The following is a 26,788-nucleotide window of genomic DNA, read 5'->3' as shown; positions in this document are numbered from 1 at the left end:
TTTCTTTGTGTGGGAGAGAGAAACCAGGAGTTGAGAGAGAGAATGATTTAAACCCAAGCAGGACTACCATGTCTCCAAGGAATCTGGGGCATGGAAGTGGACTGAACCAAGAAAAGATTAGAGGTAAGTAAAGGGGGAAAAAAGTTAATCTAGTCACATTCAGGTATTCTTTCTTTATTTTATGGTTTGGTTTGACCTGCTCTGTGTGAATCTATTCTTCCCCTCCCCGTTTACTACCTTGCATTATGACCAGAGACTTTTCTCTGCATTTTAATTTGTTTTTCTTAGTTGCTCTGTAACATGAGTTGGGATTGGTCCTGCCTAGGGCAGGGGGCTGGACCTGATGGCCTCCTGAGGTCTCTTCCAGCTCTGTGGTTCTATGATCTAGTAACCAATATGATTTATCAAGTTTATCTTTTGTTTTGTAATAAAAATCACTTTTTTAAGGTGATAATTTGATTGTGTCCTGGAAGGTCGGTCTGTCTGTGTGTGTGTGTGTGTGTGTGTGTGTCTGCAGGCCTCAGACTGAGGGGTCAGCTACCAGAAACTGCAGCTTGTTTTTCTCTTTTCTTTTTTCAAGCTCTTTTGAGGCAAAAGAGCTTGGGGTGCCCTTGGGGGTGAGTTCAAGTGTTCACCCCTGGGTTTAGGGATAAAAAACACTTGCTGGTGGCAGCAATTTCCCAAAATCTGTATATTGTGATTCGGGGGGGGGGGGGGGGGGGAGTTTTTTGGTAACAAGTGCCTGTGGAGGCAGGCTTTAAAGCTCTCTTGTGGCCCGCCCCGCTTCTGCACTCGGAGTGCCAGAGTGGGAAGCAGCCCTGATGCTACCCATCACTTTCTACAAGGATGCTTTCAACATATGACAGATATTGCAATGATAGGGGGATCAGAGCATCTCTCAAGTTAAAAGCATGAAAACCTAAAAAAAAAAAAAGATTCTATTGAGGTGAGACAAATGGTTTGAGACAGACTATTCATAGCCCTTTGCATCAACATAAGCGATGTATATTTGCAGATTCCTGGCTCACCAGTGTGGCTACGTCTACACTGGCATGATTTTCCGGAAATGCTTTTAACGGAAAAGTTTTCCGTTAAAAGCATTTTCGGAAAAGCGCATCTAGATTGGCAGGACACTTTTCCGGAAAAGCACTTTTTGCGGAAAAGCGTCCGTGGCCATTCTAGACGCGCTTTTCCACAAAAAAGCCCTGATCGCCATTTTCGTGATCGGGGCTTTTTTGCAGAAAACAGTACTGTGCTGTCTACACTGGCCCTTTTATGCAAAAGTCTTTCGGAAAAATACTTTTGCCCGAACAGGAGCAGCATAGTATTTCCGGAAAAATCACTGACGATCTTACATGAGATCGTCAGTGCTTTTCTGGAAATTCAAGAGGCCAGTGTAGCCAGCTGGCAAGCTTTTCCAGAAAAGCGGCTGATTTTCCAGAAAAACTTGCCAGTCTAGACACAGCCACAGTGTTTGTGTTCCTATGGAAACTGGAATCACTAGGGGGGTGATAAATGCAAACTCCTTCACTAGCCATGCCAACTTCTCCTCTTGGAGGCTTAGCTCCCTGGAAGATTGGGGTGTGTGTGTGTGTGTGTGCGCATTTTAACTGTTTTCAGGATGTTAGGAATAAAAGATTTCTGTGATATAAAGTCTGAGTTTAAGTGGTTTGAGAGCAAGTTTACAGTACAGCTGAAGGACATCTTGAGATACACAAGTCCAGCTACATAAAAAAGTAGCTGGAGTCAACATACCTTAAAATTGAACTTTGGTGTAATCCTCACCGAGGGAGGTCAATGGGAGAAAGGCTCCTATTTACTTCCCTTACATAGGCATGCGCACGGGGTGTGCCCAGGCACACCCTAATATCTTGGGCTGGCTAGCCTGAGCCATTTTTGCACTCTGGGCCCCACTCGGCCCAGCAGCAAGGCACGGTGACCTTGAGGTGCCTGGGAGCGCCCCCACCTGGCCCGGCAGTATGGCGCAGTGCCCCGGGGGCGCTCTCGCCCCACCTTACAGCACCATGTGGTGCCCCGTGGGCACCCCCGCCTGTCCCAGCAGCACCATGCGGCACCCCACCCTGCAGCACCATACGGTGCCCCGGGGGTGCCCCTCCCTGGCCCTGCAGCTTGGGCTGGCTCTGACTCCAGGCCTGCAAGCTGTAAGGCAGAAGCTGAAGGTAAGGGGGGCAGGAATAAGAGGAAGGGGTGGGAGAGGAAGGGGCTTTTGTAGTGGGGGATGGTGGAGGAGGAAGAAAGGGGAAGGAGTAGAAGGGGCTTGTACGGAGGGGGAGAGGAGAGGGGGAAGAAAGGGGAAGGCACCAAAGGGACAGGGTAGAGGAGACACAAATGCTAGGGGGGAAGTGGAGACAATGAGGAAAAGGGCAGGAGGGGAGGTGTCAGTGGGAGGGGGCACAGGGTGATCCTGGAAGAGGAAAGGGTAAAGGCATTGGGGATTGGAGGGGGAGGTGCTGGGAGAAGGCTTGACAGAAGGGGTAGGCATGAGGAAGGCGGGGTTGGAGCAAGTCATGTCTGAGGGCAGAGGGGCATGAGGGGAATGGGGGCAGAGGGTGGTGAGGGGATGGGCATCAGGGAAAAAAGGGCAAAGGGGGCAGGGGCAGTGAGGGAAGGGGGAGGCACCAGGAGGGTGCAGGTCCCAGGGGATCCTGGGAGTGAAGCAGAAGGGCAGACACCTGCAGGGGAGGGACTAGCACCAGAGGAGAGAGGCGAGGGAGGTGTTAGACGAAGGCATGAGGAGGGGTAGCTCACATGATCAGAGTGGGGCTACTGGAGGAGTGGGAACAGCGGGAGAGAAGGGCTGGTGGAGGAGGAACAGGTCTCAGGAAGGCTGGGGGCAGTGAGAAGGGCAGGAGTCAGGACAGCATAGGAGGGGAGGGTGAGGGGTTGGGGGGCAGCAGACACCAGGGGAGTTGATGGAGCAAGGGGAGGAGACATGGCAGCAGAGGGGAAAGTTAGATATTAATTAATAACTTGGGTGTCACAATGGAACATCCAAACAAGCCACATGAACTCAGCACTAGTGCACAACACAAAATTCATTCTGCTCATGGGAGGAAACTTTTAGAGGGAACACTTCTCCTCCACCCCCAGCCTCTCCACCCCCGCATTAATGTCACATACATTGGATTAATGCAATTGCAGGATAGTTGCATGGGAGGGAGTTGGTGGGGGCCAAACTAATCCCTATTGATAGGAGGATGGTGGGAAAAGTCCTTGGGTCGGGGGTCACGTAACACTTTTTACTTTTGGTCATATGCCCATCTTGCCCAGAGAGGGTTACCTCCAGAGGCGTGGTTAACAGAGGTCAGGGGTGTGGCTAATGGGGTGGGGGGGTCAAAGTGCATTTTAAAAAAATTCTTTGGGTGCACACCCTAATGAAATGTGCTGTGCATGCCTATGTTCCCTTACTCTTGACAACAGCAAGGAATACTGACACCAATAGGGGCACCCTCAACATTCAATTTAGCGGGTCCTGGGCTGACTTGGTCTGGTATAGGGACAATAGCTCACTACCAACAAGCCAATGGCCCCTGCAAGTGAGGCAGTCAAACACAGCTAGTGGGGCCAAGGACTTACTGACCTGTGCACATAGCGTGAAAGTACCCGCACAAAGCAGAATCCTCCTTCCTGACACTCAGCAAGCATGGCCAGCTGCCAGTAGCCATGAACCAGGGCCCCAGAATAGGTCCATGAGCATGAGATAGATTGTAGCCACTAACATGGGCCACAACTCAGACTCTGGAATCAGGGCCTGCAGCAGAGCCAGTCTCTGAGCAACTGAATGAGAGCAGATGCTGCAATAGGCTGCCTGTTTGGCCACCCACCTTAGGAGTAGCTAGAGTAGCAGAGTACCTCCTCAGCCTGCTGGCATCAGTAGTTTAGAAGCTGCTCGTGCATTCACCACGACTGTGTTAACTCCTGCACCTGCCTGTTTACAGCCCTGCTCCTGTCCTGCTTTGCTGCAGGTGGGTAACCCAGCTCCACCCCTCTGCTCAAATTCCTGAATTCTGTCTTTGGCTCCTGCTCCAGTCACTAGACATGGCCATTCACATTCTGGTCTCTGATAGGCTGGGCATCCCTAAACACACAACCCTTCAAGGCACTAGCACCCATGCAACAAGCCTGGATCCTAAAAAGGCCTTTCTCGCCGACTCCACAGGGCTTTCAGGCTCAGCTGGCCACTCTGCAGGATGTAGCCCTACAAGTTCAAGCAACACTGCCTTCAGCTCTGACTCCCTGCTCCCATGAGCCCAAGCTTCACATGCCTGATGACACTCACTGGCAGTTGTGACGAAGTTCATGGGTCCCTAAAGCATTAGCTCCTCTTTCTGCTCCACTTGCAGTTGGATCTCACTGATATAGCCTGGGCTGGACTGTTGGAGAGCCTGTTTCCTGGGAAGGCCCTGGCTCATTCGAGCATTGATGATCTAGGATTACCCAAGTTGCTAGCGTACTGTGGAAGCTGTGTGTCCAAGGCTGGTGCAGCAGGGATGCCAGCCAGCTGCTCTATATGCTACAGAGTTCTGGGTCAGACTGCATAACGATATGAGAAATGAACTGACCTTGTCAGCCTACACAATAAGATTGATTTGTCGGCGACCAAATGACTCCAAGGAAAAACAACTCTCCTCTTGGCTGGCTTGATGCTGTTCCCAGAAGTCTACACCAATGCTTTTCCCCTGTATGCTAGTGATGGTCAGTCCCCATCCAACACCTCCAATTTCCTGTCCAGCTGAAGCCTCCTGCAATACCTGACACCAGCCTTGAGGTACTGGTAGACTTGGGTGCCTAAGGCAATTTCATGGCTCTAAAGTTTAGCTTCCCTCCCCCCCCCCCCATCACCTTAGCATAGTGGAGTCCATAGGCCAGTCACTCCTTTCCTCAGGGCCAGTAATGCACCAGACAACGCCCTTAGAGGTAACCACCCTTCAAGGCCAGCAAGAAATTCTTCATTTTGGGCTAATTCATCAGTTGTTCTTGGTGTCCCTGGCTCTTTGCCCATGACCAGCACATTCTTTGGTGGTCAGACACAGTACAGTTTTGCTGACAGTCCTATTTCCCAAGAGCTGACCCAGGACAAGGAACTCTTTGTATCTTACTTGGTCTTCCAAATAATTCAGAGATGTAAAGAGACGATCCAAAGGTGACCCCAGAAACTCCCACATTCTCCCATCCAACAGCTTCAGGAATTCCACTAAATATCAACCCTGTGTCAATGTGCTCAACACAGGCAGTGGATGAAACTTCCTTGGGGGAGGCCAGCTCCTTGTCCTGCCTCTTCTGTCCCACCCACCACCATTCCACCCCTTCTCCATTCCAGGTGCTGCCCCCACTCTGGCCTGCCTCTCACTCATCACTTGCCTTTTCACCACCTCTCATGAGCTTCCATCTCCGCTCACTTCCTTGGCTCTCCCCACTCTGCCAGGGCAGGATTCATTCAGGGACTGCAGCCCAGGCCCTCAAGCTCAGGAGGCCCCCGCAAAAGTAAATCTGCAGTTATTCAGTGGTCACTAACCCATTGATTGTGATCCACTGGCCAAGTCTCTGGGCTGCTAAAAGAGCAGTGGGACAGCAGGGCTCCAGCAGACTGCCTGCATGCTAGAGCCCCAGGCCACTCCTGGAAGTAGCTGGTTGCTGGGACATCTGTGCAGCCTTTGGCCAGGAAAAGAGGAGGAGGTGTCACCCAGCCCAGCTGTATCCCTGTAGCTCCCACTGGCTAGAGCTTGTGAGCACAAGCAGTGCACACGGACATGCTGTCTCCCTCCCCACAGAGGGGCATGAAGCCATGCCAGCAGCCAGCTGCTTCTGGAAGCAGTGTCAGGCCATGATATGCAGGCAGCCTGCCTGAGCCCTGCTGCATCACTGGTCGGGAGGTGCTGTGGTAATCACCTCCCAGCTGGAGTCTGCACCTCTCACCTCCTCCTGTACTCCAACCCTGCCTCGCCTCCTCCTGCACCCAAGGCAAGTTTAGTATAGCATTAGTTGTCTCCATGCCAAAACTGATTTGTTTTAAATTAGGAGAAAGACTTGTACACAGAGGCTCCACCAGGCATCTTTGGGTGAAGGGGTAGGCACTGTCAGGACTCGGCCTGCAGCAGAGCCACTCTCTGGCTAACCTGACTTGCATAGCTAGCTTGGAGCAGGCTGCCTGACTGGTGGAGAGATGCAGCAGGCCTGCTCTTAAGTCCAGCAGGAGTTGAGTGACTGCTCAAAGCATTCACCCATGGTTGTGTGAGCTCCTGTGCCTACTTGTTTCCAGCCTTGTTCCTGTCACATTCCTGCCTGGCCCCAACTTGCCTGGCTCCAGATAACTCGGCTCTGATTCCTGACTTCAGCCATGAGAGTTAGTGCTGGCTTCTGACTCCAGCTCTGGCTCTTAGTGCTGATTCCTGGCTCCCAGCTCCTGCTCTAACCACCTAGTATGACTGCCCATCAATGGTCCCTCTAATCTTTCCCAGTCATGTGAAGAATAAATTATTTTATGTGCACCAAGGTACGTGTGATTGTGCACCACCAGTAAAAACAAAAAATCTAGTTGTGGGTGTTCTGCTAATCAGCTGGGCAGCATTTGATTCTCTCCCGAGCTGCTGCACAAGTGCTCAGCTTACAGGGAATGCTGCTGCTCATATCCTGGTCTCTGACAGACAGAAACAGAGCTATGCCAGATGTGCTGGGTTAGGCCAAAGCTACTGGTGCTTGGAGTGTGTAATCAGGTCCTATTCACGCAGTGCTTCAAATAGGCACAGCTTGAGATGCTGCACCACACAGCATCTGTCTGAGTCCACATCCCAAATGGCCAGTGTACAAGATCTGAGGACAGACCAAAGATATCCATCAAAACATGCTCAGGGCTAAGTGGGGAAGAAGGAAGATGACAAAGCTAGGCCCAGAAAGACCCTCTCTAATGGGGTGGCTCACATGACCCAGAGACAGCCAACCCTGGCCCTGGACCAGGGCAGAAGAGCAAAGTGAGATGATCAGAGGTCCCAGGTCAGAGGCACCCAAACCTAGCCCCACAGCAAAAAAGGAGCAGAACAGGGAGGAGGGAAGCAAATCTGAGGCTAAGACAGGGATGTGGGGAGGGATGGGGCAGAGCAATGAGGTAGGAGTTAACAAGACATTCTCAAAAGCCAAACAGGTCCCGCCCCCCAGCCAACATAAAGCAGTGCTGAGGGTGACCAAGGCATGGGAACACTGGATGCATGGGAAAGGCTATGTTTATGTGGTGACGGGTGAGGGTCTGGGTAGATAGCCCCTTCCCCTTGTCCCTTCCTTTCTCGCCCTCCCCCTACTCTGCATGACAGTGTTGGTCATCGTGATTGGATGTATTCCTGGAGATTCATCACATGATGTCATTTGAATTAAAGATTAATCATTAACTCCTGGAGATTCCAGGCCAGTCCTGGAGGGTTGGCAGCCCTAGGTGGAAGGGATGAGTGCCACTCCAAACTGTGAACACAGACTTAGCTATGACCCTCCCTGAGAGGATTTGAGGGTTAGTGTTTGTGCAGAGGCATGTGGCTGTGACCTGGGAACCCCCTCTCCAACCCTGGACATTTCCCATCTGACAGGGCCACTGGAGACTGGACTAGATGGTCACCTGGGCTGACCTACTCTGGCACTGCTAGGTGTTAGCCAACAGCCTGGAGAGCAGCTAAAAAAGGGGAGACTTACTTGATGTGCTCCGCCCGTCCAGACCCCTCAATGGTTTTGGCTCCCCATCTCTGGTCCTTCTCTGAGATATCGTTCTGCAAAACAAACCCAACTCCCCATGAGAGGAGCTGACAGGAGCTGCTGGAGACAACAGCATTGGCAAGGGCATTAGAATCTGGCCCTTCAGAAATTCCCTCCTCAGAAAACATATGGCTGCTCCAGACAGATGAGCACCATTTTCCTGCTGAATTTTTGTTCCTTGACAAAATGCTGGTTAGTTCAACTGACATGCCCTTCTGGAATGTGTCATTTCTGATTACATTTAATTTTGCATAATCACCAAAGCAAAATGTTTCAATAAAGTCAAAATGTTCCATTTGGACCTTATCAGAATGGAATATTTAATTTTTCTGTTTAGGGATTTAATATTATAAATTATATAATAAAATACAAATATCAAATAATAAAAATGTTTTATATTGTTTTACTTTACTATAAAATAAAAATATCATAATGTCTAAATAGAAACAAAGTTTTTTGATTGACCCTCAAACTCCAGTTAGTTTTTCCCTAAAATTTCATTTCTCAGGAAATGTCATTATTTTTGCTTTCCATTCTTATTGGTAACCATTTTTTAAAACATAGAATTATAGAGTCGGAAAAGACCTCAGAAGGTCTAAAAGCAGGACCAGTCCCAACTAAATCATACCAGCCAGTTTTGTCAACCCAGGACTTAAAAATCTCTAGGGATGAAGATTCCACCCCCTCCCTAGGTAACCCATTCCAGTGCTTCTCCACCCCCCTTGGGAAATAGCATTTCCTAATATCCAACCTAGACATCCCCCACTGCAACTTGAGACCATTGCTCTAAATTCCCATTACCTGTAAATTCTGGTTCCTGACCAACTCTAGCTTTGACGTTGTCCTAGCCCCAGACCTGCAGTACATATGCTTCCTTCATCAAGCATTTGTCACTAAAGAGCTTGTTAGAGCAGGAATCTGTACCATGATACCCGCCCATGAAGTTGGTGAGGCTCCTTGGTGGACATGCCAGGCAGGTTTCATTCACTGAACAAGAACTTTGCAGAGGCTCCAGCAGTGGGACACTGCACCATCAGAGTCACTGTGCCATGGGACAGGGTCACAGGATTCTCAGCAATGTTGTCAGACTGCATTTCCAGGTTTATTTGTGATACCAACCCAGATGTAGCCTAGTGACATCTAGATATCTTATGAGCAATTGCAGCAGAAAACTGAGGGAGCTGCAATCTCTCTTCTCATCTGCTTTTTGCTTGCAGTAAGGATTGAAAAATCATCTGCTTGTCAGGTTTACTGTTGCAGCCTGTCTTGCACCAGTGACAAATACATGCTAATGTGCAAATACAAAGGAATTAAAGCCATGAGCTTCCTGCATGCCAATGTACCAGGTGAAATGATCACGCCTCTGATTTTGTTTTTTTGTGGAAACTCAGGTAACACATTGATGGAAACCAGGAAGAGTGTGTGTGTGTGTGTGTGTGTGTGTGTGTGTATCACTCTCCATATCAAGAAACTCACGTTCTGCAGGACAGCTGCCATTCCGGGACACAGAACTTTATAGAGGAGACAACCTGCTCTCTCAAGCTATTTGACGTGTCTTTTGGGGGGTTTTGTTTGTTTGTTTTGTTTCCCTTAATTGAAAATAAAGCTCCCAAGACTAAGAATGCTGCTGTTCTCCATGGATGGAAAATGTAGAACATTTAACCACAGCACCCTACTGCCTAAATGCTCCACAAACTTGACCATCCGAAATGTCTCTTTCTCAAACTCTGGGATGCCCCATAGCTCTGCTAATGCCCCTCAACCCCAATCCACAGCTCTCTGCCATTCCTGTCCCCACAACAGCCCACTGCAATGCCAAGCTTATACCTGGCATTGAGCAAAGGCTGGCGACTGATATTCAATATTGAGACATGCATTTAAATGTAAAGCGAGAGGTCCTAGCTAAGAGCAGGGCCCCATTGTGGGGGAGGAGAATAAGAGCCACTGAGAGGAAGTGACTCACCCAAGGTTGCACAGCAAGTCATAGCTGAACTGAGAAAAGCACCCAAATTCATCCAGTTCCCAGCCAGGTGCCCCAGTCAGTAGGCCAGGCTGTTAAATCCAGTAACAAACCTCCCCAAGGAGCAGAATGAGCTTGCCAATCCCACCTCTCTCCTGGGACCTATTCAGGGCTCAAGTCCTAGCTCTCAGCTCCGTGTCCCCATGATTGACACAATCCAGCAATATGCAGAAACTCACCACAAAATCAGGGTCAGTGTCCCAGTCATCCCCTTGGGACTCCACCTTCACAGCTACATTGTGCCCTACAGCTGCCTTCCACATCTGCACAGGGTGAGAGCACAGAGTTAGAAACAGGCTGAGCCTACAGTCTCCCTTCCCCTCAGTGTAGCATGCACATAGATTCTTTGGCTGTATGAGCCTGGTCAAAGGCCAGAAGTCGCCTCCCTGATCATTTAGCCTGACCATTTTATTTCTGCTCAGGATACGGGCCATTGAGTTTCCTCAACATCATTTCTACAGCAGATCTTTTAGAAAATCATCCCATTTTGATTTAGAAATTGCCAATGTAGAGACTCCATCATGAGTCTGGTAAATTGTTCCAATGACTGGTCACCCTCACTGTTACAAATTCATACCTTATTCCCAATCTGAATTTGTCTAATTTCAGGTTTCAGAGAGGAAACCCTATTAGTCTGTTTCAGCAAAAACAACAAGGAGTCCAGTGGCACTTTAAAGACAAAGAAATTTATTAGCGTAGTAGAGCATAAAGTGCCACCAGACTTTTTGGTTTTGTTTAATTTCAGTTGCCAACCATTGGCTCGTGTTACACCTTTGATTGCTGGTGGGAAGAGCCCACAATTGATCACAGCCAAGATCTACTGGGGAGCTGGGGAACTTGGAAGACTTCCTTAGACTGCACTGTGGCATGGAAGCAAGCAAACAGAGCTAAAGATAGAGTAGGTCTCAATTTGTTGGGGGATAAGGGATGCAAGTGCCTGCTCCTTAGGGCTGTTGTGTGAATTCTTGTAAGAATGATTGCTTGCTTCCTGCTTTGTTTTTGAAGTCTGATGGGGGCAACATGTTGTATGAGAAGCAGAGTCTTTGCTTACAGCTGAATCTTGATTGGTTACAAAGGCAGCCTATTGGCCTGCCAGTGGCACAGGAGTCAGCAAGCAGCTGAAAACAGAGAAGTTTAAATGGAAGTTTTTAAGGCGAAGTTGGGGGAAAGTGGGTAGGTGTTTAGGGCTTTTTTGGGGGGGGGAGGGGAGGTTCTTGACAGGAGTGTAGGAGGGAAGGTTATAGCAGTTACAGGACAGGGACATGAAGAATGGAAGAGACAACTGAAAAAGATAGGATGTGGAAGCAGCAGCATGTACATTATTCTGAAGAAGTACCTGGAAGGTGTTTCATTTGAATGAAGTGCAACCTGCTGGATCTGATGGGGGAGGAGGTCTGATATTTCAAGCTGCAGCTAGAAATTCTGGTTGAGTTTAGAAGGGGATTTGAGCAAATGATGGAGGGAAGGGGAGAAGAGGGAGAAGGAAAAACTCAAAACTTGAGGATGCATGCTGCACAAGAGTACTGTGAGGATAGACATCTGGATGAAGCAAGTGTCCCATGGAAGACTGACTATGAGAACACAGTAAAGATGATAGGAAGAGAAAATGGAAATAGCCAGCGTTTGGAGCCCCAAGACAATAGAGGGTGACTCATACAGACTAGCAAGTGAGAACAGAAGATAAGATGACTTGTAACCAGAAAGAACTGATGAGGAAAGCCAGAGAATGACACCCACCAGAAAAAGGCAGGTCTATCTGACGGGGAATTCCCTACTAACAAGAATGGACAGTCCTGCCACCAGAGCTGATCCGGAGAATTGAAGGATGTACTGTCTGCCAGGTGCCAAGATACACTTTGCAAAGTTGAGACTGAAGAGGATCCTTATGGGAGCAAAAGAGAATCCACTGATTGTCCTTCACATGGGAATGCTCCCACATTCTCACAGGGCTACATGTGCAGAGGTGGTCGCACCATTTCAAGAAACATGCATGGGAATTGGAAAAGATTCAGACAATTGCAACAAAAACGATTAGTGGTATGGAATGGTTTCCATATGAGGAAAGATTAATAAGACTGGGATTGTTCAGATTGCAGAAGAGATGATGAAGGGTCTATAAAATCATGAGTAGTGTAGAGAAAGCGAGAAAGTGTTATTTACTCCTCCTAACACAATATTTTAATCACCCTGGAATCTGTTGGGAGACCAATACAGCAGTACATAGACAATCCAGGAAGTTTTTAGAGAATGCTGGGGATAACTTCCTGGTTCAAGTGCTGAAGGAACCAACCAGGGGCCGTGCACAGGCCATGCACCTGCTGCTCACTAACAGGGAGGAACTACTAGGGGAAGTAGAGGTGGGTGACAACCTGGGAAGCAGTGATCATGAGATGGTTGATTTCAGGATCCTGACCAAAGGAAAAAAGAAGAGCAGCAAAATACACACACTGGACTTCAGAAAAGCAGACTTTGAGTCCTTCAAAGAACTGATGGGCAGGATTCCCTGGGATATATGAAGGGGAAAGGAGTCCAGGAGAGCTGGCAGTATTTTAAAGTCGCCTTATTGAAGGCACAGGAAGAAACCATCCCAATACGCAGTAAGAAAAGAAAATATGGTAGGCAATCAGATTGGCTTACCGGGGAAATCCTTGGTGAGCTTAAACACAAAAAGGAAGCGTACAAGAAGTGGAAACTTGGCCAGATGACTAGAGAGGAGTATAAATATATTGCTCGAGAATGCAGGGGAGTTATCAAGGCAAAAACGCAACTGGAATTGCAGCTAGCAAGGGATGTGAAGAGTAACAAGAAAGGTTTCTACAGGCATGTTAGCAATAAGAGGGTGATCAGAGAGGGTGTGGAGCCCCTACTGGATGAGGGAGGTAACCTAGTAATGTGGGAAAAGCTGAAGTAGTCAATGCATTCTTTGCCTACGTCTTCCCAGACAAGGTCAGCTCCCAGACAAATGCACTAGGCAATGCAGTATGGGAAGGAGATAGACAGCCATTGATGGGAAAAGAACAGGTTAGGAACTATTTAGAAAAGCTGGACATACACAAATCCATGGGTCCGGATTTAATGCATCTGAGGGAGTTGGCAAATGTCATTGCAGAGCCTTTGGCCATTATCTTTGAACTGTCATGGAGATCGGGAGAGATCCTGGATGATTGGGAAAAGGCAAATATAGTTCCCATCTTTAAAAAAGAGACGAAGGACAATCCAGGGAACTACAGACCAGTCGGCCTTATCATAGAATCATAGAAGACTAAGACTGGAAGGGACCTCGAGAGGTCATCAAGTCCAGGCCCCTGCCCTCATGACAGGACCAAATTCTGTCTAGACCATCCCTGACAGACATTTATCTAACCTACTCTTAAATATCTCCAGAGATGGAGATTCCACAACCTCCCTGGGCAATTTATTTCAGCGTTTGACTACCCTGACAGTTAGGAACTTTTTCCTAACGTCCAACCTAAACCTCCCTGGCTGCAGTTTAAGCCCATTGCTTCTTGTTCTATCCTCAGAGGCCAAGATGAACAAGTTTTCTCCCTCCTCCTTATGACACCCTTTTAGATACCTGAAAACGGCTATCATGTCCCTCCTCAATCTTCTCTTTTCTAAAGAAATCCAATTTTTTCAGCATTCCTTCATAGGTCATGTTCTCTAGACCTTTAATCATTCTTGTTGCTCTTCTCTGGACCCTTTCCAATTTCTCCACATCTTTCTTGAAATGCGGTGCCCAGACCTGGACACAATACACCAGCTGAGGCCTAACCAGCGCAGAGTAGAGCAGAAGAATGACTTCTTGTGTCTTGCTCACAACGCACCTGTTCGTGCATCCCAGAATCATATTTGCTTTTTTTGCAACAGCATCACACTGCTGACTCATATTCAGCTTGTGGTCCACTCTAACCCCTAGATTCGTGGTCACCAACCCGTTGATCGCGATTGACTGGTCGATCAGGAGGGCTCGACCAGTCGATCACGAGGCATTTGGGGTCCCCCCCAATTCTCTCCACCCCCAAGAAGCCCCACTACCTACCTCCAAAAATGGAGGTAGTGCTGGCTTCCCACAGGCTGGAGGGAAGTCAAGTAGCTGTGCGCCACTTCCGAGATTTCCGGAAGTACGCTGCCTGCTCCCTTCCTCCAGGTCTGTGGTGCACCGGGAGGAGGTAGGAGTCCAGGAGGAAGGTTTGGGGGGGGGGGAAGGCGCGCACTGGGGCTCCCCTCCTCTGTGGGGAAGGAGGTAGGAGTCCTGAGGGCAAGCGCATGCCGGGGGGGAGGGGAGGAGTCCTGGGGGGAAGCGCGTGCACTAGGGCTCCCCTCCTTTCCGGGGAGGAAGGAGGAGTCCCAGGGGGAAGCGCGCATTAGGGCTTCTGTCCTGAGGTGGGGAGGCACGCACTGGGGCTCCCTTCCTCTGCGGGGGAGGACGTAGGAGTCCCGAGGGCAAGCGCATGCCAGGGAGGAGTCCTGGTGAGAAGCATGCACTAGGGCTTCCCTCCTGGGAGAGGGGAAGGGAGGTGCACACCAGGGCTCCCCTCCTCTGCGGGGGAGGAGGTAGGAGTCCTGGGGGGAAGTGTGTGCCAGGGTGGGGGGAGGAGTCCTGGGAGGAAACGCGCACCCGGACTTTCCTCCTTTGTGGGGGAGGAGTTCCGGGAGGAGGCTCTTGCCACAGCTTCCCTCCTCTGGGGGGGGGGGGGGAGGGGGAAGGCGCGTGCCAAGGATTCCCTGCCCCAGCCAACATCCTGCCCCCTATTCCCACTGGCACCCTGTCCCCACCCCCTGCCAGCACCCTGTCCCTACCCCAGCACCTGTCCCTTGCCTCCACTGACACCCTGTCCCCTGCCCCAGGCCCTTGCCCCGGAACCCTCTGGCCCTTGCCCCAGCCCCCATTACTTGCCCCAGCACCCTGTCCCCTGCCCTGGCACCCAGTCTCCTGCCCCAGCACCTACAAGCACTGTGTCCCCTGCCCCAGCACCAATTGGCACCCTACCCAGCACCCCGTCCCTTGTCCCAGTACCCCCTGGCACTCGTCCCCAATACCATGTGCCCTGCTCCCACCAGCACAGTTGGGACCACATTAATGAATCTTGTGGGGGGCTTGGAGGATTTTTTATTTTGCATCTCACTTGTGTGGCCACAACTGACTTTTCTGTGGGTCAGTGACCCCTGACTCAACACAGGTTCCCTGCCCTTCTCATAAATAAAGACAATGCAGAAACTTTTTGTGTTTGACATACTATTTTATTTAAAAACGCAGCCTGGCCAACAAACCCCCAGTTGGGGCCAAGCCCCCATCTGCCCACAGCATCATAACACTCCTGCACTCCCCCTTCTCCCAGACCCTTGAGCTGAACCTATCATATACTGGAACCCCCTGCCCTAAGCCACTCACATACCCTAACCCAAATTCCTGCACCATCATATCCACAGGCCTGTGGCTTGCTTAGTACCCTAACCCTACATCTGACCCCAACAGTGACCCGCCTGAAGCCCCGTCCCCGACCTAGCATCCCCTTCTCCACCTCCTCCTGGATCCAGATTTATTCCCAGAGCTTGCATCTTTCACCCCTTCCCACACCCAAATCCCTCATTTCCACCCCAGAGCCTACACATCCTGCTTCAACCCAGTGAGGGTACAGCTAGACTGCAGGGCTGTGTCTACATTGGCACCCTTTTCCGTAAAAGGGATGCTAATGAGACACTTCGGAATTGCAAATGCCACGGGGGATTTAAATATCCCCTGCGGCATTTGCATGAACGTGGCTGCCGCTTTTTTCCGGCTGGGGGTTTTGCCGGAGAAAAGAGCCAGTGTAGACGGGATCTTGCAGAAAATAAGCCCTTTTCCGCAAGATCCCTTATTCCTACTTATTCCATTTTGAAGCACTTGGAAGAGGGGAAAGTGATCAAGAATAGTCAACATGGATTCACGAAGGGCAAGTTGTGCCTAACCAATCTGATTAGCTTCTATGACGAGGTACTTGGCTCTGTTGATATGAGAAAGTCAGTGGATGTGATATACCTTGACTTTAGCAAAGTTTTTCATATGGTCTCCCACAATATTCTTGCTAGCAAGTTAAAGGAGTATGGATTGGATAAATGGACTGTAAGATGGGTAGAAATCTGGCTAGACTGTCAGGCCCAGCGGGTAGTGGTCAATGGCTTGATGTCAGGTTGGTGGTCGGTTTCTAGCGGAGTGCCCCATGGATTGGTTCTAGGACCGGTTTTGTTCAACATCTTTATTAATGACCTGGATAAGGGGATGGATTGCACCCTCAGCAAGTTCGCAGATGACACTAAGCTAGGTAGATATGCTGGAGGGCAGGGTTAGGGTTCAGCGTGACCTAGACATATTAGAGGATTGGGCCAAAAGAAATCTGATGAGGTTCAACAAGGACAAGTGTAGAGTCCTGCCCTTGGGATAGAAGAATCCCAAGAATTGTTATAGGCTGGAGACCGAATGACTAAGTAGCAGTTCAGCAGAAAAGGACCTGGGGATTACACGGGATGAGAAGCTGGGTATGAGTCAACAGGGCACTCTTGTAGCCAAGAAGGCTAATGGCATATTAGATTGCTTAGGAGGAGCATTGCCAGCAGATCTAGATAAGTGATTACTCCCCTTTATTTGGATCTGGTAAGAACACATCTGGAGTAGTGTGTCCAGTTCTGGGCCCCCCACTACAGAAAGGATGTGGACGCATTGTAGAGGGTCCAGCAGAAGGTGACCAAAATTATTAGGGGGTTGGAGCACGTGGCCAATGACGAGAGACTGAGGGATTTGGGTTTGTTTAGTCTGCAGAACAGAAGAGTGAGGGGGGAATTTGATAGCAGCCTTCAACTTTCTGAAGGGAGGTTCCAAAGAGGATGTAGAAAGGCTGTTCACAGTAGTGACAGATGGCAGAATAAGGAGAAATGGTCTCAAGTTACACTGGGGGAGGTCTAGGTTGGATATTAGGAAAAGCTATTTCATTAGGAGGGTGGTGAAGCACTGGAATGGTTTATCTAGGGAGGGGGTGGAATCTCCATCCCTAGAGGTTTTTAAGTCTCAGTTTGACAAAGCTCTGGCTGGGTTGATTTAGTTGGGATTGGTCCTGCCTAGGGCAGGGGGCTGGACTTGATGACCTCCTGAGGTCTCTTCCAGCTCTATGATTCTGTGATTCTATGACTCTAGGGAGTCACCAAATGAAATTAAGAGACAGCAGATATGAAACAAACAAAAGCAAGTATTTCTTCACACAACATACAGTCCACCTGTGAAACTCGTTGTTAGAGGATATCGTGAAGGTCAAAACTACAGGGGGCTCGTCTACACTGGCCCCTTTTCCGGAAGGGGCATGTAAATTTCAGCAGTCGTCGTAGGGAAATCCGCGGGGGATTTAAATATCCCCCGCGGCATTTAAATAAAAATGTCCGCCGCTTTTTTCCGGCTTTTAAAAAAGCCGGAAAAGAGCGTCTAGACTGGCCCCGATCCTCCGGAAAAAGTGCCCTTTTCCGGAGGCTCTTATTCCTACTTTGAAGTAAGAATAAGACCCTCCGGAAAAGGGCACTTTTTCCGGAGGATCGGGGCCAGTGTAGACGCTCTTTTCCGGCTTTTTTAAAAGCCGGAAAAAAGCGGCGGACATTTTTATTTAAATGCCGCGGGGGATATTTAAATCCCCCGCGGATTTCCCTACGACGACTGCTGAAATTTACATGCCCCTTCCGGAAAAGGGGCCAGTGTAGACGTAGCCCAGCAGTTCAAAAAAAGAACTAGATACATTCATGGGAGATAGGTTCACACATGGCTTTTAGTCAGGATGGGCAGGAATGGTGTCCCTAGTTTTTGTTGGCCAGTAGCTGGAAATGGTGACAGGGGAGGGATCACTTGATGATTCCCTGTTCTGTTTATTCCCTCTGAAGCATCTGGCAATAGCCAATGTCAGAAGACAGGATACTGGGCTAGATGGATCTTTGGTCTGACCCTCTTTAATATTTTTAAAAACAAATACTATTGGGAATTGTGTGATTGTGAGAAACTTTAATTCATAGAACTATCATATAATCACAACAGATGAGGATTGGAAGAGACCTCAGGAAGATATCTAGTCCAACCCCCTGCTAAAAGCAGGACCAATCCCAACTAAATCAACCCAGCCAAGGCTTTGTTAAGACGAGACTTAAAAACCTCAAGGGATGGAGATTCCAACACCTCCCTAGGTAACCCATTCCAGTACTTCACCATCCTCCTAGTGAAATAGTTTTTCCTAATATCCCATCTAGACCTCCCCCACTGTAAGTTGAGACCATTGCTCCTTGTTCTGCCATCTGTCACAATGGAGAACAGCCTCTTCTCCATCCTCTTTAGAACCTCCCTTTAGGTAGCTGAAGGTTGCTCTAAAATCCTCCCTCAGGGTATGTTTACACTACAGCGCTAATTCGAACTAACGTAGTTCGAATTAGTTAATTCGAACTAAGCTAATTCGAACTAACGCGTCTAGAACTAAAAACTAGTTCGAATTAGCATTTTGCTAATTCGAACTAGCATGTCCACATTAAGTGGACCCTGAACAGGGCTTAAGGATGGCCGGAAGCAGTGCCGGCAGGGCATCAGAGGAGGACTTAGAGCGTGGAGATGCTGTCTCAGGCTAGCCGAGGGCTGTGTTTAAAGGGACCCGACCCCCACCCTGGACAGACAGTTCTCAGGGGTGCCCCGCTTGCAAAGCAGTCCTGGCTTGGATTGCCCGGAGTGCCCACACTGGGCACATCACACCACTCGGCCATCAGCCCGGCTGCACTTGCCGCAGGCAGCCATCTGGGGAGAGGGGGCAATTGGGGGGCTGCAGGAGAGCTTCCACACCCAGAAGCCCACAGAGCCAGCCCAGTCCTCCCCATCGGGGGCTCGTGCCCCATTCCTCCCTCACCTCCTTCCACTTACCCTTCCCTAGCCCCTTTTCTTGATGTACAAAATAAAGGACAATTGTGTTCAAAAATGGAATCTGTCTTTATTGAACAAAACTGGGGGAGACTGGGAAAAGGAGGTGGGAGAGGGGAAGAGAGAGGCTGGGAGAGGGGAGGGCAACTAAAATGATCAGGGGTTGGGAACAGGTCCCATATGAAGAGAGGCTAAAGAGACTGGGACTTCTCAGCTTAGAAAAGAGGAGACGGAGGGGGGACAGGATAGAGGTCTATAAAAGCAGGAGTTGGGTGGAGAGGGTGCATACAGAAAAGTTCTTCATTAGTTCCCATAAAGAAGGACTAGAGGACACCAAAGGAAAGGAATGGGTAGCAGGCTTCAAACTAGTAACAGAAAGTTGTTCTTCACAAAGCAAAGAGTCAACCTGTGGAACTCCTTGCTGCAGGAGTCTGTGAAGGCTAGAACTAGAACAGAGTTTAAAGGGAAGTGACATCAAGTGATGGAAGTTGGGTCCATGGAGTGGTATTAGCCAGGGGGTAGGAGTGGTGTCTCTGCCCAAAGTTTGTGGAAGGCTGGAGAGGGATGGCACGAGACAAATGGCTTGGTCACTGTCTCCGGTCCATCCCCTCCAGGGTTCCTAGGGTTGGCTGCTGTCGGCAAACAGGCTACTGGGCTAGATGGACCTTTGGTCTGACCCAGGACGGCCATTGTAAGCTCAGGGCTCAGGGTCGGGGGTCTCAGTGGACCACCTTGATTTTCATGCACACCTGCTCCTGGGTGGCCAGGCTGGCAGCTCTCCTGCCCTAGATGGCCACCTTCCTGTGCCTAGTGCGGAGATCGTGGACGAGCTCCACGATGTCCGCACTAGCCCAGGCGGGTGCCCACCTCTTGCGGTTCTGGGCAAGCTCCCGGGAGCCGCCAGCCTGGTCTCGGGAAGAGGGGGAAGGCTGGGGGGCATCGGGTGGGTGGCTCGATCCGTGCCAGGTGCAGGGTCTGCTGGCTGGGTGCTGGCAGGCTTGTACCTGGCACGGGCACCGTAGCCAGCCCGTGCCCCTTTAAGAGGTCCGGGGCCGGGAGGGGGGCATAGAGTTTCCCTGGTGTTGGCCAGAGTGGCCACCAGGGAAACCTGGGAAGCCTTAGCCTCCCACTAGTTCGAATTAAGGGTCTACACAGCCCTTAATTCGAACTAGCTAGTTCGAACTAGGCTTAATCCTCGTAAAATGAGGTTTACTTAGTTCAAACTAAGCGCTCCGCTAGTTTGAATTAAATTCGAACTAGCGGAGTCCTAGTGTAGCGCCTATTAAAGTTAGTTCGAACTAACATTCTTTAGTTCGAACTAACTCTGTAGTGTAGACATACCCTCACTCTTTTCTTCTTGGGTATGTCTACACTACCCTGCTAGTTCGAACTAGCGGGGTAATGTAGGCGTACCGCAATTGCAAATGAAGCCCGGGAAATTCAAATCCCGGGCTTCATTTGCAATTGCGGTATGCCTACATTACCCTCCTATTTCAAAATAGGAGGGTAGTGTAGACATACCCCTTCAGATTAAATAAGGCCAGTTCCCTCAGCCTTTCCTCAAATAATTTGCCCCAGACCCCTAATCATTTTATTGCCCTCCACTAGACTCTCTCCACTTTGCTCACATCCATTTTGTAGTGAGGGACCCAAAACTGGACACAACAGCCCAGATGTGGCCTCACCAGTGCCAAATAAATCATAGAATACTAGGACTGGAAGGGACCTCGAGAGGGAAATAATAACTTCCTTCAACCTACCTGGCTTTCAGAAAAGCATTTGATACAGCTCCTCATGAGAAATCAGTTAATTTGATGAAGATGGGTATTTATCTGAGAATCGAATGGTGGATAATGAACTAGTTACAGGGGAGACTATAATGGATCATACTGAAAGCTGAAGTGTCAAGCTGGAGGGAAGTTACCAATGGAGTTTCAAAGGATTGGTTTTGGGACCAATCTTATTTAAGTCTTTTTTTAAAATGTGTGCTAACAAAATTTGCAGATGACACAAATTTGGGAGGTATTGCCAATATGGATGACCTCTTGAATATCATACAAAAACATTGCAATGACCTTGAAACATGGAGTAATAAAAATGGAGTGAAATTTAATAGTGCAAAGTTATATACTTATGGACTGATAATAATCAACAATAATTTTGGTTGTTATTATTAATTATTATTATTATTATTTTTAGTAGTAGTAGTATGCTGAAAACAAAGGACTTATCAATTGGAAATGATAGAGGAGGAGAAAGACCTCTGGGTATGTCTACACTACCACCCTAGTTCGAACTAGGGTGGTTAATGTAGGCAACCGGAGTTGCAAATGAAGCCTGGGATTTGAATTTCCTGGGCTTCATTTGCATATTGCCGGGCGCCGCCATTTTTAAATGTCCACTAGTTCGGACTCCGTGCCCGCGGCTACACGCAGCACGAACTAGGTAGTTCGGATTAGGCTTCCTATTCCAAACTACCGGTACACCTCGTTTAATAAGAACAAATGCAAAGTACTCCACTTAGGAAGGAACAATTTGTTTCGAGAATGGAAAGTGACTGTGTAGGAAGGAGTACTGCAGAAAGGGATGGAGGGGTCATAGTGGACCACAAGATAAATATGCGTCAACAATGTGACACTGTTGCAAAAAAAGCAAACATGATTCTGGGATGCATTAACAGGAGTATTGTGAGCAAGACACAAGAAGTGATTCGTCCGCTCTACTCTGTGCTGGTTAGGCCTCAGTTGGAGTATTGAGTCCAGTTTTGGGCACCACATTTCAAGAAAGATGTGGAGAAATTGGAGAAGGTCCAGAGAAGAGCTACAAAAATGATTAAAGGTCTAGAAAATATGAGCTATGAGGCAAGGCTGAAAGAATTGGATTTTAGTTTGGAAAGAGAAGACTGAGATGGGACATGATAGTAGTTTTCAGGTATCTAAAAGGGTGTCACAAGGTGCAGGTGGGGCGGGGGAGTGGGAGGGGAATTGTTCTCCTTGGCCTCTGATGGTAGGACAAGAAGCCATGGGTTTAAACTGCAGGTTGGACATTAGGAAAAATTTCCTAACTGTCAAGGAGGTTAAACACTGGAATAAATTGCCCAGGGAGGTTGTGGAATCTCCATCACTGGAGATATTCAAGAGCAGTTTAGACAGACAGCTATCAGCAATTATATAGACCAGGGCTACTCAACACATGGCCCGTGGGCCACATAGACCCGTGGCCTGTTTGTTTGCGGCCTGCGGGTGGGAGCCAAAACGAAAAAGTAGTCAATATAATGGTCTTCTGTTGAGATGCATTTTAGTAGTTAAATTCCTGCACTGTCATTGCTCATTGAAAGTGCTGTCATATGGGTGGAAATTGGGTAAATATTGCATTTTATTGATATCAGCAGAACTGACTTAAATGGGGCCTGTGTGTTGTGTAGTCTAGTTTAATGTTTGTATTCCAGGTCATTCACATGACTTCTCTATTTGTGCCTTTTGCTAATTATCTCTATTAGTTGGTGGCTACTGATTTTTTTTAACCAAAATGTGTTTGAGTTTCAAAAAAGAAGAAGTGACTGTGGTCAGGGCTACGCTCTCCAGCGCTGAGACAGGCTTTGTAACCATTTGCGCACAGGGAGGTCTGTGGCTAAACAGTTTGTATGTGCTGACAAGACAGGAAGCCCAGCTAGGCCCAGGAAGTGGGGAAGAGGAAGCTGAATGCTATTTCAATGTAAAATTAAAAAATTCTGCACTATATTTAAAGGAGACATTGCTTGTTTAGATACAAAATTGTTCAGACCACAAAACCTCCCCACAATATGGTCCCAGATGCCTAAGATCAGCCACCCGAGAGCCAGTATTTCACCTCAGAATGCGTTACCTGCATTTCTTGTTGCTGCTTGAAAAAAGAATCAACCTTTACATAAAACCGAGCAATAGAGAATGAAAGGCTCCAACAGGACTGTTGGGCCAGCAGCTCTCCTGCCTTGCACATGTCTTGTGCCATCCTCTGGCACAGATCAATCATCCCAAACAGGTGCATCTCAATATTATTTCCTGAGCCTGCACAGCTTCTCCCCGCCCCTCCACTCCTTGGCTACAGCTGACTGTTCCCTAGGACAGAGGACTGCCCTCTCATGCTGTTGCTCTGTGCCATCTCCTTCTGGCTCTTCCTCCGCCTCCTCATCTTCAGGTGTGGAACCAGGTATATGAAAAAAAATCAGACAAAGGCCACTAGCCACCAACCTGAACCTCTCCCCCTCCCCCACTGCCCAGCAGTGGCTGAGAAACCAGCAACCTGTGGGAGGCAAATGACTTAAATTAAAAATAGAGGTGGGAGTGGGAGGGTGACTGTACAAATGAACAAACCAGAGACTGTCCAGGTGTATTACTCTGAGCTTATAGCTGCCACATGAGACTTGGGGCAGAGACAGGAGTCTGAAGTGTGAGAGATCAGAGACAGACAAAACAGGGAGAATTTTTCTGTATGACCTGCACAAGGCGGCTCACATGTGAGCATTAAGGAACTAATGATGGGCTAACACAGGGCTCCTTGGCATGACTGTTTCTGCAGCCCAGCCAAAGCCTCAGCTCAGCATAGGGTATGCAAGATAAATCAGACTCCTGAAAGGAGTAGAGTTGTCTGTAAAGGCTGAAAGCCACAGGTTTAGCAAGAGGTCTTTTTAACCAGTTATAGCAGTCTGACTACCTTTATACTGACCTGCCAGGACCCATGCTAGAATGGTGAGTTTCTTTCCAAACCATTGCCTGTACACCCCCACAAGATGAGAATAGTCCCTACACTAAGACTGGGCAGCATCACAGTGACTTTAATTTGTAACTAGCCCTAATCGTCCACAAGCATAAACACCTGCTTGCATGCAGACCTGAAAATTGGTTAGCCTGATTCAGATGAGGCGTTTGTTGTTTGTACCCAGAAACATTACAACAGCTCCCAGAGAGCAAAGCCTGCATTTGGGGAGTAACTGCCAAGAGGTGCAGAGTAGCTTTTGGCCTTATCAGGGTAGAATTTCTCATGCCCATCTCTAGGTGTGCTAGCCATGGAACCTCAACATTTTTGGTAACTTGCCTTTGTAAATATTGCTTTTGCGCCGTCACTTACCTTAAAGGAGGTGCGTCACACTTGCTCCTTTCTGCCTGAGAACCTGGTTGCTGCGCACTGTGACAGTTCCTGTTTCAATGCAAGCTAACTGCACTTCCTGCAGCCTAGCCCTCTGCGCCGCGTCTGAGACGAGTAAGTCAGTGTCACAGACAGAGACTCCAGGAAGACACCGTGACACACAAAGCATTCTGGAGCCACAGACTCAACCCTATATTCTCTCAGGGTATGTCTACACAGCGAAGTTATTTCGAAATAACAGCCTTTATTTCTAAATACCTTTCTTAGCGTCTACACAGCCAAACTGCTACTTCGAAATAAATTTGAAATAGTGGAGCACTTATTTTGAATTTGGTAAACCTCATTCTACGAGGAATAACGTCAAATTCGAAATAGCTATTTCAAAATAAGTGCTGTGTAGACACTTATTTTGAAATAGGGGGCCTCCAGCCTTCCTAGGGTGCCCTGGTGGCCACTCCAGCCTCAACCAAGAACACTTTTCTCCCTCCCCCACTCTCCAGAGCCCTTAAAGGGGTTGACTCTGGCCACAGTGCCTGTGCCAGCTCCAAGCCAGCCAGCCTAGAGCCAGCAGTCACTGTCCCGACCCAGTGGCCCCAAAACATGAGCCAGCAAGCCACTGGCAGCCAGCCCTCCACTGCTCCCCAGGAGCAGACTGCTGGCTCCTAGGAGCCTGCCAGGGCCTGGAGAAGGTGGGCACCTTCCTGGTCCAGGGTGGAGATCATGGACCTTATTCAGGTTTGGGGGGATGCCCCCGATGTCCATGATCTCTGCACTAAACAGAGGAACATGGCCGTCTATGGCAGGATAGCTGCCAGCCTGGCCACCAAAGGCCACATGCGAACCCAGGAGCAGGTTAGTATGACAATCAAGTTGGTCCAACGAGACCCCCAACCCTGAGCCCTGAACTTCTCCTCCCCCTTCTTTCCCTTGCTTCCCCCTCCCACCTCCCAGGTTTCCCCTCCCCTCTCCCCCTCTCTGTTCTCCCCCCCCCCCCCGCTTCTTTTCCCCAGTCGCACTAGAGTTTCATTCCCTCCCACCCAGTTTTGTTAAATAAAGAGTTTGTGTTCATGAAAATACGTGTATTTTATTTGACATCAGGAAGGGAGGGTAGGGAGGGGTAAGGGGAAGGACGTGAGGGAAGATAATGGGCTGCAGAGAGAAGACATCGGTAACCTGCCCAGCTGGTTTCAGCCAGGGAGAACAATGGATGAAGAGAAGGGCCCAGGAGACCCTTTTTACCAAGACAGAAGACAATGAACTGGGGAGGGGCTGCTTTAGGGGAATATCGGAGGCTCAGCTGGAAGAAGAAGGTTTCTGAATGGGACAGTGACAGAACAGGTACAGCTCACCTGGTTACAAGGGAGACTCAGATGTGATAGGCTGAAGGCCCAGGCCTACAGGCCTGAGGGAGCCTTTGCTGCATTCACACCTCAATAAACCCTCCTGTGTTATACTGGTTGAGAGTTACTCTGGTCTGAAGAACAGGGTTGCACTATTCCTTCTGGGAGTGGAGGCTCCAGGGGTTCCCAGGGAGTAGAACCCCCAAGGGGGCTCATGGCAGAGACAGGCATGCTGAAAGGCGGAGGGGTGGATCCTCCAGGAGAGGGTGGACTCCCCGAGAAGGGGTTGTCACACTAGAGGAGGGGGGGAACCCACCCGGGGACCGACGGGCCAAGCGTGGGCTTGATCTGTGAGCTGTGACAGCGAGTGTCCCATTGGCTCAGCCATGAGTACATTCAGTGCACTCTCCTGGCTGACATAGCAGCAATAATGAAAGCCATTTTCAGGAATAAACAATACGTTGAACACTCATGGACAAACTTAAAAGACATAGATCACACTATTGGATGTACAGTTATATAAGCCTCTGATGTGGTGGCTTACGTGGTTAGGTCCTGTGATGATGCCCCTTATATAGACGTGTGGGAAGAGCTGGCATTGGAGTTTATTGCAGGGATGGGTTCCTGGGTAAGTATGTCTGAGGTGTGCTGAGTGGTTGCTGGAAAGAATGGTGTTTCAGGTTAGGAGGTTGTCTGGAGGCGAGGATTGGCCTGTTCCCCATCACACGACATAACCACATAAGTCACCACATCAGAGGCTCATACAAATGCCCATCCAGTAATGTGATCTATGCCATCAAGTGCCGGCAAATGCCCCTCTGCCATGTACATTGGCCAAACTGGACAGTCTCTATGAAAAAGGATTAATGGACACAAATCAGGTTTTCAAAATAGTAACAAACAGAAACCTGTTGGGGAACATTTTAACTTGCCCGGGTACTCTCTAATGGCTCTAAAGGTGAGTATACAATTTCAAACATCAGCTGGAGAGAGAAACTGCAGAACTTGCCTTCATATGCAAATTTGACACATTTGACAATGGTCTGAACAAACTTTAACTGGATGGGCTGTTATATTCAACACCCAAATGACATCAAAAGCTAAGTGTCAAGCACTTACAGCCCACACTATTAGCCTCATTTAGCACAGACACCCTAATTGACAAGATTTCCCCCCCCCCCCATCTCCTCTTTTTCTGCTATTTATTTGTACCTCTGGACCCCTTGCTCTATTCATCTGAAGAAGCGGGTTGTACCCATGAACGCTCATGATACCATCTACATTTTTTGTTAGTCTCTAAGATGCTGCAGGATCGTTTGTTTTAAAAAAAAAATTTGTTACAGACTAACATGGCTACTCCTCTGAGGCTGCGTCTAGACTGGCATGATTTTGCGCAAAAGTGGTTGCTTTTGCGCAAAATCTTGCAGCCTGTCTACATTGGCCGCAAGTATTTGCGCAAGAACCCTGACTTCGTAATGTACAAAATGAGTGGTTCTTGCACAAATACTCTGATGCTCCCACTCAGGGATAAGCCCTCTTGCACAAGTATTCATGTGCAAGAGGGCCAGTGTAGACAGCAACGTTAATTTCTTGCTCAAGAAAGTCCGATGGCTAAAATGGCCACTGGAGCTTTCTTGTGCA

The 26,788-nt window shown here is 48.9% G+C and overlaps 1 protein-coding gene across 2 annotated transcripts in view; it reads right to left on the bottom strand.

Moving 5' to 3' along the window:
• Nucleotides 1-23,945, bottom strand: part of HCLS1 (hematopoietic cell-specific Lyn substrate 1) — an 88,696-nt gene extending 64,751 nt beyond the window's left edge. Inside the window, exons 1-3 of one of the 2 annotated variants that reach the window (XM_006120741.4) lie at nucleotides 23,790-23,945; nucleotides 9,955-10,038; nucleotides 7,696-7,769 (exon numbers count right to left, since the gene is read on the bottom strand). In XM_006120741.4, the coding sequence (XP_006120803.2) occupies nucleotides 7,696-7,769; nucleotides 9,955-10,038 (158 nt within the window). In that variant the 5' untranslated portion in view covers nucleotides 23,790-23,945. The remainder of the gene's footprint in view (nucleotides 1-7,695; nucleotides 7,770-9,954; nucleotides 10,039-23,789) is intronic. The other variant, XM_075918371.1, reaches the window with a different exon arrangement.
• Between the last annotated feature and the right edge of the window lie 2,843 nt (nucleotides 23,946-26,788).

This window comes from Pelodiscus sinensis, unplaced genomic scaffold (assembly GCF_049634645.1).
Source record: "Pelodiscus sinensis isolate JC-2024 unplaced genomic scaffold, ASM4963464v1 ctg78, whole genome shotgun sequence".
Taxonomy (NCBI): domain Eukaryota; kingdom Metazoa; phylum Chordata; order Testudines; family Trionychidae; genus Pelodiscus; species Pelodiscus sinensis.
Note: the sequence above shows the minus strand (reverse complement) of the source record. Positions and strands in the feature narration are given on the sequence as shown.